The sequence below is a fragment of the Mastomys coucha genome, unplaced genomic scaffold (assembly GCF_008632895.1).
Source record: "Mastomys coucha isolate ucsf_1 unplaced genomic scaffold, UCSF_Mcou_1 pScaffold8, whole genome shotgun sequence".
Taxonomy (NCBI): Eukaryota; Metazoa; Chordata; class Mammalia; order Rodentia; family Muridae; genus Mastomys; species Mastomys coucha.
Window position 1 is genome coordinate 4,340,108 of NW_022196914.1, and position 13,435 is coordinate 4,353,542.

The window sequence follows — 13,435 nt, forward strand, 5'->3', positions numbered from 1 at the left end:
TGAACTATAATCACCAGGCCAATCCAAGTCATAAGATTCATGAAAATTGTCCTATCCTGTAGAACAAACAGACTAGAGGTGAGATCAAGTAATCAAATTACATTTCCAAAAGAAAAATTCTTAGTGCATCACCTCAGAAGACAGAGCAAGAAGGACCAAACTATGTATTCAAAATGTAAAAACAATCATGCAAACTTGAAAATGTATTAGTTGTTTGTTGCTATATAGCAAAATTGCTTCAAAATTTAGTAGATTAAGAAAATCATTATCTAAGTCCACACTAAAGAAGATTGGAGAGAATTCTGAATCTTGATGTTGGACACTAGGCATCTCCTGTATGTGTTTTTTGTTTTTGTTTTTTATTCATTCATTCATTCTTTAATGAGTCTTTCATAAAGTGGCAAGATACAAACCTTGCAGCCTCATTTGGATCCAAGCGTTCCTCACATCTTGTTGCTAAGTGTACTTGTTTTCTAGAACTTGCTTAAAATATTACCACAGATGGAACAGCTTAAGACAACAGAAATTCCCTCAGAGTTTATTCTCTCATAACCCTGGAGGCCAGAAATCAGAAATCTAGGTGTGGGAAGGGAAATGCTTCCTCTTACAACTCCAGGGAGAAATCCCTCCTTGCCTCTTTGCCTCTTCCTAACTTGTGGTTGCCAATCCTTGACTAGTAGCTAGCTACATCACTACAATTTCCTTTGTTTTCCCAGGTTTTTTTTCTCTGTATATGTGACTCTGTCTGTTTTTATATGGACACTAGCCATTGGATTGCAGGCCCTCCTTAATCTAGTATGATCTCATCTTAATTTAATATCCGAAAAGAGTCTTCCAAATAAAGTCATATTCTAAGGTTTTAGGTGGACATGGATTCCAGAAGGATACTATCCAATGCAAAATGCTAGCTGAACTGCCCAGAACCATCTTCTTCCTTGATAGCTGGGCATCCTTTGGCCAAGCACCATCTAAGATTACAATGATTGTGTTTCACAAAGATGAGACAATCTTTCTGAGCTTCTATAACTACATTTTTTTTGTATCAGCTTCTAACAAAATAATTCTAGCATCCATAAAACGCTTAAGCCATGGCACCATCGGATTCAGCATTATCTGTAACAGCTAGTTTACAATCTATATTTGAACAGGGGAGTAAGGATGATACATACATGTATAATGGGCTAAAAGGCTATATATACTATTTACATACTGTATACATAAACTATATAAAGTTGGTAGTATTGCAAATTTTACATATTTAGCAAGTGGAAAATAAGTATTTTATTCCTAAGTATTATTGTAATTAAGCTTTAAGAAGTAGAAAAAATAACTCTCTAAACTACATTCAAGAAAAACATTTAGAGTTGCTTCATCAGAATGTTAGTGCTACTTGAGGTCTAATGGTTGGGTAGTTAATTTGTAAAGCTATTCTAGTTGTGTATTTCTGTATCACAGCTTCACAACTCAGCAGCTTCAAGTGATAATAATCAGTTACCTTGCTCATTAATTTACATCTTGGTCAGGAGTCTATATGGTCTGACTCATCTCTGCTCCATGTGACCACAGCTGGTATGACTCAACTGGAACCAAATGATCTGTTTTATAAGAGTAGAAGCCCAGATGTGGTAGCTCACACCTATAATCCCAATGCTGGGGGAGGCCAAGGCACCAGGATCATGAGGTTTTTGCCAGACTTTGATATATAACAAGATCCTCCCTAAAGAGAAAGGAGTTCAGATGGGGAGCTTGGTTGTCAGCAAGCCTTTAATTCCTGCCCAGTTTGGAGTCATTAGCTTTTCTCACATTATGGCTACCCTGTTAGAAAACAGGTTCCAAGAGAAAGAATGAAAACTTCTCAAGGCCAGGGCCTCACCTGAGTCATGTCTAACTGGTCAAATTGGTACAGAACCGGTACGAATGTCAAAGAATTGTGGTCATGTTAAATCTATCAGTATGGCCCATTTCCCCCATTTTTTCCAATTTTATTTGATATGTATGAGAGTTTTGTATACATGGATGTCTATATACCATTTTTTCCTGGTATTCATGGAGGGCAGAAGGAAGCCTTAGATCTCCTGGAGTCACACACACACATACACACACCCTCACAAACCCATGCATGTTTATAAATGGAGGTGATAGTAGGAAGGTATGTGAGCAATCATGAGAGCAGAGGAAGAGACTGCTTGGGTGAGCCATGCTCAGGGAAAATTATAGATTCCTATCTCTAAAATAAGGAAGAAATCTCCAAGCAGACAGGAAAGGGAGAGGGTAACAAAAGCAAAGATTCCGGGGCTGAAGGTTGGCATACCTTCTGTACAGAATGAGGCTGGACCTCAGAAATATGTGAGATTGGCAGAAGGAAGGCACAAGAGGCTGAATCTTTGTTGTCTATGCCACACAAATGGATGAGAATTGCTGACATTGGGAGGTTCTTGGCAAAGGAATAAGATGATAGATTTAGGGTTTGAATAGATTTAATTTAGCCAGATTTTTGGTTTAACTCTGAAGTTAATCATGGATAGACTAGAGGAGGGCCAGATTGAAAACAGATTAGTTGGGAAGGAGACTCTGGAGCAATGCTGAAGGCTGAAAGTGGGCCTAAATTTTAGTAAAGGAGAAGGGCAAATGTAAGAAACTTATAGAGCATGTGCAGAAATGGCGCATAGTTAATGAGTTAGGAAGTGGGAGTTAGTATCATAATGATGGCTTCCAAGTTCCTCCTTTGAGTAACCAGTTAATCACAGTAGGGAACATAAGGTTTTATGGTGGCAGGTAATGAGTTCTGAGCCTTGAATAGTTGGTGGGTGACAGCCAGTGTTGGACAGGACCACAGGTCAAATGGACACTCTATTTGCTCAGTCCTGGTTCTAAGGCCCTTCCTCAACAAATACAAAACTGAAATCCTTATATGTGTGCCAACCTTCTAATAGAAGAAATAATTCTCTATTCAGCTCCAAAGGGACACAGAATCTCAAATGTAGAAAGGCCCACCCATGTGTGAATAGTAGTGAGAAAATCCTACTCATATTTGTCTTTTTATGTCCTTATATAAGAGTAGATATTGCCAAAACTACTACAATCAAGTGTTTATTCCTACTCATGACCACCACAGCAATTGTTGGATGTACATCCTGAATACGTTGTGATGTTTAATTTGGCTGTAGGGTGGTTGGTGGTAGTAATGATGTATGCGGTAACCTTTGATAAATTTCATCCTTGATGCAGTAAGCTTATAAATGCTAAGCATATAGAACAAAGTACTGGTCTGAGATTGACTTCAGATACAGTGCATCTCAATGAGAACAGGAAATTGGGGGCATCTGTTAATTACTAGAGAGAGACCCTGAGTCTTCACACAGCCCTTCATGGCTATAACCTTGTATAGACTGACTGGAACCCCTTGTGGCTCATCAAAGCTGATATAGTAATTGTATCCATCATGAGGTTTTTGTGGGAATCCAGCCATTTAATGCAACAAGGCAATGTAGAACTTACCGTGTACCACACATTCAGTAGACACTAATTCTTTCTCATCACCTGTTATGTTATAACACACATAGGACACACAGGACACATGGGCTGAAGTCCCAAAAAGAAGTGAAGGTAAAAGGACAAGAATGAAATCTCTAAAGTTTTACCTATAGAATAGCCACACCGCCCTTGGAAACTTTAGTAATAAAAGAGCCCAGTATGAGTTTGGTAAAATAGATTTTTTTTTTTTTTAAAAGAGGAGTGAGATGAAGTACATAGAACCAGATTTTGGAGCTTATTCTTAATTTTATAATTGCTTAATTCACTAGAGCAAATAAAAACAGGAGGGTAAAAGACAAGAATTAAGATTTAATTGCCTGATGGGGCTTATTTAACATGCAAAATTGACCCATGTGTATAGGAAATTAGCCCACAAAATTTTATTCTATTGACTCATTATTATTATAATCTTTGGACAAACTGCCAACATTTGTTTTCATTTTCTATCCACAAATACAACTTTTAGAATGATCCTTAATGTTGTTTTATTTCTACGGCCCTTGTACTTTCAAAGCATTCCCATGCCTTTCTAATTGACTACTGACAAAAAAATAAGACAAAGTGATATTGCTAATCATATCTGAAAATAGCAAATATTTAGTATAGATTTACTATATACCAGGTGCTGTGCCAAATCTCTACACTAGCACTCCCTTTAGCCCTCCTGACAAACCCACGGGGTAAGTATTACCACCATGAGGCCTGAAGACACGCAAAGGCAAGGCCCCTGCAGTCATCTGACTTCAAAGCACACTCCTCCGCTGTAAGCATCACAGGCTACAGTGAGACATAATCAGAGGCATGCTCTTTCCTAGCACAGCCACGGGGCCGTCTGATCTCATCTAATTATTTACAGCCTTATAAACAACTCTTGTGACACTGTACAGAAAAATTAAGCCTTTTGATTCCCTATTTCCATATTATGTTCCTAGATTAGTTCAAGACAGACATACAGCACATCATAGATTTGCCCCTCAATGGGAATCTGTACAAGATCAGCAACTGTTAAACAAAGACTCAAAATACCTAAAAAACATAGTAATAGGCCGAGTCTGTTCTTTTTTACATAGAGCACAATCTAATAATTGTAGTAGGAAATGTTAAGGAAAAAGCAGCATCAAGACTTATCAATCTTTGAACAACTCAATAACAGAAAGGACAAAATCTGTTTGTAAAAATGTAGTTTTATTTCATAAGCATTCGGGGAGGGGTGAGAAAACACTGTATCCTATCCTGTTGCTCCATGCAAATAGCTCTTAAATGAGATTCTTCAAATTTTACGTTTTTTCCATTCTGGTTCATTCTTTGACTCTTCATCATCAGATTCCACTTGGGCAAACATGGTTTTTGGCTGAGTTCTAAAACAAAAGTTAAAAAGAAGAGGAAACCGTGAGTTTGTATTTCTCGTATCAGGCATTGTCTCTTTGATCAAGCAGGAGCAAGTCTAGAAAACTGATTGCATTTCAATTATTAAATATAAATCATTCAGCTTCTGGCAAAAGAAAAGCATAGTGAAAATTTAATTATGTCAGAAAAAGAGCCAAATATTTTTTGAAGGTTTTCCCTCTGTGACAGACACTATATGTTGTCCTTCCCTCAAATAAAATGAAAATGAATCAATCCAATGGACCCTCACGTATCATAACTTCCCTCTGCCACTAACTGAGGCAGAATGTGACTATTTGGAAGGATACGCCATATGGCCACCCACAAGAGCCTACATGGCATTTACTTACACCTACCCAGGCTGTCTTAGACTTAAGTAGTACATGTGGCTGTGGTGCAAATTGGAGAATTTTAGCTCATAGTTTTCTTATCTGGCAAGATTCAAATAATAACAAACATGCAGTGACTCATACCAGTAAAAAACTTTAAAGTAAAACAAGTGGGCACCAATTGATCCCACTCCCCAGATCAATGCATGGAAATGTCAAGCATTTAGGACATACCCTTGAACACAGTGGTAACACTGCCATACAGTGTCACTGCTCAACACCACACCAGTCATCAAGCAATCCTTGTGGGAGGATCTCCAGTGCTCTGAAAGCATACCTAGCTCCATGACATTCCTATTTCTCCATTCCAAAAAAACAATCCCAAGAAAATGGCAAATGGTCATAATGTAGTTCCCTAAGCTCAAGCTATTTCCATCTCTACAACTATCTGGAGCCAAAGCTTTCCTCATACCAATCAAACTGGTTAACTCCTTATTACTTCAAGATACTGTTATGGCATCTATACACAGGTTACAAGTGTAACATTTCAAAAGACAGCTGCGGACTTTCATAGATCCCAGATATTAGAAAGCTGAGCCATGGGCTTTCAAATGTGCCACAGCCAAGCACTCTGGTGTTTGCTCTATGTTACGATCTAGCAAAGATGCTGGCCCCTGAGCAAATCTACAGAGGAACAGATGTATAAGCTTAAAAGAGCCTTTGAAATAAACATTTAACTTCTAAGGGTGTGTGCGCGCGCATCTAAAGCTATTTGGCTATATTTCACAAGACACCAGGTCGCCATTGTCAACTGTAACAAGTGTTAAGTACTGAGATGCAGCAGTGGTGCTCCTGGAGATATATTACTAAGTGAAACTGCTATGGCAGATCCCAGAAAGAACACCTAGAGCTGCTCCACTGAAGGGGTTAATTTGACATAGTCCACTACTCCCAAAAGTACTTGAAGAAGGCTGGTGGCTAACCTGGTAGGGCACAGAAAAACAACAGTCAGAGAGTCATGCTGTAAAGAAGCAGGAGACAATGTTCGTATGGACAGAGACTGAAGCATTGGTTACACAAGTGTATGCTTCTGCCAAAAGTTGAGACGGGTGCACTTTACACTTTACTGTATGTAAACCGTGTCTCAATAAAGTTGATGAGTGAACATAATCAAAACAGAGCAAAACATAAGAAGGCTCAGAACCACGGGATGATAGGATATATAACAACATGAAACTTGGCACTGGAAGCTGAGAAGACAGCTCTATGGGTAAAACTACTTACTGCAAAAACATGAGATCTAAGTTGAAATCCTCAGCACCATGTAGAGCTGAACACAATTATGCGGATGCTATAACTCACGTGCCTAGCAAGTAGGGGGGTAGGCTGTGGGTACAGGAGGATAACTGGGATTGCTGGCCAAGTTTCAGGTTCAGTGCCAGACTCTGTCAACGTAACAAGGCAGAGAGTGATAGAATAGGAGACCTGACATCTTCTAACCTCCAAACATGTATCTGCACACCTGCACAAACACATATACACACACACACAAACACACACACACATACACACTCACAAAACTTAAAAGTAGGAAGGGGATTTGTTGGAAAGAAGTATTCAGAGAGAATTTGGGGAGAACAAGAGAGGTAACAGGGATGAAGAAAACCAAAATACATTATGTACACATAGGTGTTATCAAATAATAAACTATTTTAAAAAGATTTTGTTTATATTCATCAAATGCATCAAAATGCTAGAAAATGTTCTTAGTGCTTACTGTGAAGCTCTCCACTTCCCTCACTGGTTGGTGGACACAGTGGTCATATCCATAACCCCCCATCCTGCTTGCAGAATGGGAAGCAATGAGAACAGTGGGACTCTGCAACGAGGTGGAGGCATAGACGGCATCTCCTTAACAAGAGGTGTGATCTGCTCCAAGTAGGAGGAGGTATTTCTTATCTGGGGAAGCTGTACAAAAGTAATGAAGATGACAAAGTACATCTTGGGCTTTACCCTTGGGCCATCTTTAAGGAGTGGCCTTTATTCTGGAGAGTGATGGGAAATGGAAGGCCTAGCTAACAGAAACAGCCCATCTTGCCCCTCAAACCAAAACTCTAAAAGAATAGTTTAGAACCTTTAATAAGAAAGAGCTCTTTGTTTTTTGCTATATAGACAAGGTTCTTTAAAATCTCTTTCCCCAGCTAGCTCATGAAACATCTATCACCTAATGAATACGCTTTGCATGAACAAATGTAGCAAGCCAAGCACGGCCTTCAACCAGCAGCTTTCTTCATAGCAACTCTTGCCTTTGAATTCATTTTTACAAGTTACTCTTTTTAAAAAGTTTGTAACTCCACACATGAGAATGATCTTAACAATTCAATTCAGGTCTATCTTCGGGCATTTTAAACAGTTTTTTTTAGTCACCACTTGATCAAGACAATGAAGAACAGAGATGATTGGGCAATCACACAGTTAAGAATAGAACGAGCAGATTTCTTCTCTAGGGAATGGCCTAATTTGCCCTTGGCACACGAAAGCACTATAAAAATAAATCAACAATGACAAGGAAGAGCAATGTGAACATGCAGACAAAGTATTAACGCATTTGAAAACAACGTAAAGCTGGTCTAGAAACCCTGCTTTTGGAGCCAGGAGGAAACCAACAGCAACAATACCTCCTTTAAGTCTGCTAAGTGTGGATTCTTTTCTGAGCTGCTTAAACAAGTGGAATCAGTACACTGCTCTTAGCACAGTCTCCATCCTGTATGTCTACGAGAAACAGTGTAGCAAGCCAAACCACATGGACAATGAAAACACAGTAGCAATTCAGAGCTACATATGTACATTACACAAGGTGCAAGAGAGACATTCTTCAAGAAAGCATTTTATTGCCCATCATTTCTTACCTTATATTTGTTTATTTTTAAAAGACATATGTATGTATGTATGTATGTATGTATGTATGTACATATGTAAGTATATGGTTGTTTTCCCTGTATGTGTATCTGTGCACTATATGCATGCCTAATGTCTGCAGATGCCAGGAGAGGACATTAGATGCCCTGAAAACTAGGGTTGTAAGTGGCTTGAGCCACTATTTGACTTGTAGGAATTGGTCCTGAGTCCTCTGGCAGAGCAATCAATGCTCTTAACCTCTGAGCCATCTTTGCAGCCCTTTATTCTCTAATTATTAATAGCCAGTTCCTTGAACTTACAGCCTCAAGGCAGATTCATCTTCCTTGCCCTAATTGAGAAAAGATAAAGGGAATGGCTTAAAGAAATGAGGAGAACACTGTAAGGCCAGCAGGTTCACTAGGATACCATAGTTTCAAAGGAGAACCTGTTTAGTGAGCACTTTTCTCAAACCAACTTCACCCGCATCTGTTCTTCTACTGGCTCATATTAGCCATTTTCATGTGTTAACCTAAAAGCTAAACACACAGAAGGCTGATGTGAAATTTGCATCTTTTGGCTTGATTATCCCTTTTGAGTAAGAGTTTTTCACCTGATTAAATTTGGTAACAACTCACTGGATTATCAAGGACAACTAAATTTCAATATAATGACTGGGGTCAACCACTAAATAATCAAAGGAATGCTTTTCCCCCCATCACGTTTCTAGTATATCCTGCATTTTTTACAAGTAAATATGACTTTATGAAGCTAACGTAGAAGCTTATGCAAATGTCTATCAAATCTACAGGTTGTGCTATGTGATAATTTTTCCAAAAAAAATTAGTCTAATTTATTTTTGAAATTATAATTACATTATATACTCTTCCCCTTTCCTCCCTTAAAGCCCTTCAGTATGCTCTTCCTTGCTATCTTTGAAATTTAGGGTCTCCTTTTTCATTAGTTCTTGTTACATGCATGTATGTACATGTATATGTTTCTATGTTTCTATATATTACCTGCTCAGGTTACTTGTATATGTTTTCAGGGCTGACAACTCGGTAGTGGATAGCCAGTTGGTGTGCTCTTCTCTGGGGAAGACTGTTTCTCAGCATTCCTGTGTTGGCTGAAGTTCCTTTTGGGAGTTAGTATACAAAGGCTTTCCCTGATGCATCTGCATAGCACGTGTCATCACACTCCATTCTTAGCTGTCTCCTGCCCTGTGACCCGCTCCCTTCTGCTCTCTTTCCCCTAGAATAGCCTTCCTTCCTTCTTTCATGGCACATGGACTCTATCACTCCCTTTGGTACTTTAAAAGAAAGTCTTCAGATTATTTGTACAATGTGAGTCATGGCAAGTGTGTACTCCAGCACAATGACAGGAATCCAAGGAAAGGGAGTGCCCTTTAGGGTTCTCATCCAGAGCACCCAGTAAGAGCAAATCTGTCCCCACCCACCACAATCTTCTAAAGGGCATTTAGGGTACACTGTCAGTGTCAGAGACTCTAAGTGCTGGGGTGGGGGAGACTTCTATTTTCTTCTGACTAAGCTCTAACCTATGGTTCCACAACTCCTTCTAGCACTCGAAGCAGAGTGAAGTCATTACAATGTTTTCAGCTGTGATGGAAAGTCCACGGGTCACAGTCTCTCTAATTACGGGTGTGCTTCTGATGTGATTCACGTAAGAAGCAGAAAGCAAGCTCCTGGGTGATTGGAAGAATATGAGGAGAAATCACTTGCAATATTTAATCATGAGGATGTGAGTATAGACCACAAGGTTTCTTGGCTCAGGGCCCATTGTTTATTATGAACGAAAACCTCAAAGCCAAAGCCAATAATAGCCATGACTCGACAATCTGACACACTTGTTAACCCTGTTAGCATGAATCCAGCCTGGTTGAACTCTGACCCAATCATCACAATTGCAGAATTATTAAGATTAAATAAAAGGCTTGACCAAAAAGATTTAGCTTGAAATGGCTGCTTCTGTCTGTGACTACCTAACCAAAAAAAAAAAAAAAAAAAAAAAAAAAATTAAAATTATAATATATAAAACACTGGGTATGTGTAAGAAGAAGCTTACAGATGAAGCTTACAGATACAGCAGATGCCTATAAAGAATTTTCTTCAGGAAGTGAAGACATAACATTTTGGGGAATAAACACTTCTTGAAGTCATAGAGTACAGCACACTACAAGAGTTCAACGACTAGAAAAAAAGAACAAGTGTGAAATGTGGTACAGAATACAAGAATGAGGGGAAACCCAGAAGAGCCCTGTAATAGCTCCACTAGCTCTTTTATTATCAAGTGGTACCCAAGGAAGACCTAAGACTTGAAAACAGTAAGCAGAGGTGGGCCAGGGCCCCCGAGATCTTTCTGACGTCTCAGGTACACATTTCTAAGGACACACACTTGGGTCTGGGTGGAGCCCTACCCTCCTACTGTGTGGATAAGGTGAATGGCCTCAGTAAGGCAAGCCCTGCCCTTAGCAGGATGCAGTAGAGCTGGAAGTACACTCAGGACTTCTGACTCTTAGTCTAGGGTTCCCTCCGCTAAGCCATGCTGGCACACACAGACATCTCAGCATCCCAATGGCTACTATTAGCTACCCCTGAGGAGAAACAACCAGAGTGTAGAAGGCAGAATATCTGTACTCAGTCTTAAGTCTACCACCTGCTACCTGTGAGGTGCTGGTCAAGTTACATATTTCCGTTTCCTCATCTACAAGGTGGGGACAGTAATACTGTTTATCTTATGGGTTATGAGGATTAGTATGATAAAACATACTAAGCTTTTTAACAAGTCCATCACAGTGTTAGTACAAAAGAAGTGTCATCACTATTTACATAACTTACGTTAGATAACAGGGTTCCTACCTCATATGATACCTTTTTAAAAGTCCTAGGTATAATATACTGAGTAAAAGAATTCATGTGTTAAATACAACAGTGAAACATGCTATGTTTTCAAATCCTGGGGAGATTCTTTTACTATCGAAATGATTTGCTATGAATTTTTTATAAATGAAGCTGTATGGTCTTTAAGCGTGAAGTTTCTTAAAGAGAAACAATTTATGGTTCTGAATAATTACTTTTATATTACTTCTAAGCATTAGTGTGCAAAAATCATCATTTTAGGCACTTCTTAAAATGTAGATTCTCAGGCAGAGCCCATTAGTCTGGAATGGACCTAGAAATTCACATTTCAGTCCTCTCCCTCAGCTGACTACAAGACAGGCAGTTCACAAAACTAGTCTATGAAACACTGTTCTCTACACAAGATCATGGCAGATGGTGACAATCAGCTAATATTTAAAAATATTTAGTGTATGGAGAAAAAAGGATACTTTTCTCTCTTGCCTTGTCCACAATGACTGCTTTTAATATGGCTTATGAACTCAATATGACTTTAAATGGACTCTTTATAGGTGGGAACAATATTTTAATGCATACACAATGCACACATCTACACATCTTGTATTTCAAAAGATATGCACAACAACTGAACCAGCAATAATGGCAGCTCATCTGGCAAGAAGAGCAGCCATAGTTGACAGAGCTGTCATCCTGGCAGGCTGCTGGCCAGGCTCCGAGCTCACACACACATCTATCCTGTCTGGTGTGTAAGCTAATAGCATTCTGGATCTACATCCTGCCCCTCCCCAGCCAGCTCTCTCCCTCCCTCCAGCAGCATCTTTGAACAAGAAACTGTAACTGAATCTGCAGTATGTGGCTGAACAAGAGTCCTCTGTAATCCTGCTGTGTTTGAAAACTTTCATGGCTATCACACTGCTAGTGTCAGTGACTCCTGTAAAGTGTTCAGGCATCATCAGCATACCAGAGAATATAGGTGAATATATGCTGTGTATAGCACAAAGACTTATGGAATGTCTTTCTGCTGACTTGCTTTTCCCTGTTCAAGTGAGATATAGTAAATACACTTTCACTTCATCCCTGACAGAAGTCAATTGCAGTGGAGAAAAACAACCAGACGCATGTTCTCAGTTACAGTGACCTTTACGAAAAGATCCTTTTAAATATTAGCTTCCCTTCACACATTTTGCCACTTGGCAGTAAGCAATATCCTGGAGCAGGTGAACACAGGATCCCAGTAACACACTACACGCCACCGACAGGCAAAGCCTTCAACTTAGTTAGCAGGCAACAAATGCAAGGCAGCAAGAATGGGTAGGAGGAGCAAGTGGGAAGAAAATGCAGCTGAAAGGCATATGCCCAAAAGAGCACAGGGCAGGGGTCAAGGCACTGAGCTTAGGGCCAGCTTTGGGCCCTGGGGCTGCAAGCTCCAATTAGCAGTCTTCTCACATGAAGGGCAGCATGGCAGCTCCTCCTTCACACCCAGCACATTTGTTCAACTACATATAATCCACTTACGATGAAAAAAGTAGTCTTTAGGTACGTCAGTGAACACCGTCAGCTTCAATGACCTCTATTTAAATAAGCTGGAAAACCTGGATGGGTGACTGTCCAAGGAATATATTAATTATGAAACAGGCTTGGGCTGTGGCAGGAGAGAATGGGACAGGCTAGGAGGAGATGGTGGGTAAAGACATTACTCTACACTCTGCCCTCCATGGAACAACCACACTCTGACTGTTTTATAAGATAAGTAAACATTTACAAAACAGGTACGTTTTTAAAAGTTAGTTTGTTAGGAAGCCAGACTAGCAAGTAAGCAACACACTACAGGAAGGCAGTGCCAGAGGTTCTGACATGTAAATCAAAGGAGGGAAGACACGTCACCACTTCAATAGAGAAAAAGGAATTAATAAAAAAATTAAGGGGCCAGTGAGATAGGTAGAAACAGTCACCATATAAGCCTGATGACCTGAGTCCAAATGTTAGGCTCCAGGGTGGAAGAGGAAAATCTACTCCCAAAAGCTGCCCTCCAACTCCCCCACAGAAGCCAAGACCTGAGTGCTCACAGTCACACATCCAGATGGCAATGAGGACGGTGAAGACGATGATGATGAAGAAATAATTTTTAAAATAATTTTAAAGTGGCTAAAGGAATGATCAAGATTTAGTACATAGACATGCTTGCCTCTGGCCCCTGCAGGCTGCTTTCTCTGTATGGGAGACTCATTCCTGGGGTATCTGCAGGTTCCACTCTTCCACTTCAGTCAGGCTATTACTCTGACAACCATGTCTAAAATAGCACCCAGGGTCTGGAGAGATGGCTCAGCAGTTAAGAGCACCTGTGGGGTTGATTCCTAGCACTCACATGGCAGCTGCCTACCATATGTAACTAGAGTTCCAGAGGACCGGAAGCTC

General features: G+C 39.9%; 1 protein-coding gene across 2 annotated transcripts in view; it reads right to left on the minus strand.

Moving 5' to 3' along the window:
- Positions 1 to 4,698: 4,698 nt before the first annotated feature.
- Positions 4,699 to 13,435, minus strand: part of Wdr70 (WD repeat domain 70) — a 227,894-nt gene continuing 219,157 nt past the window's right edge. For both annotated transcript variants that reach the window (XM_031360273.1, XM_031360272.1), the window contains exon 18: positions 4,699 to 4,892. In XM_031360273.1, the coding sequence (XP_031216133.1) occupies positions 4,805 to 4,892 (88 nt within the window). In that variant the 3' untranslated portion in view covers positions 4,699 to 4,804. The remainder of the gene's footprint in view (positions 4,893 to 13,435) is intronic.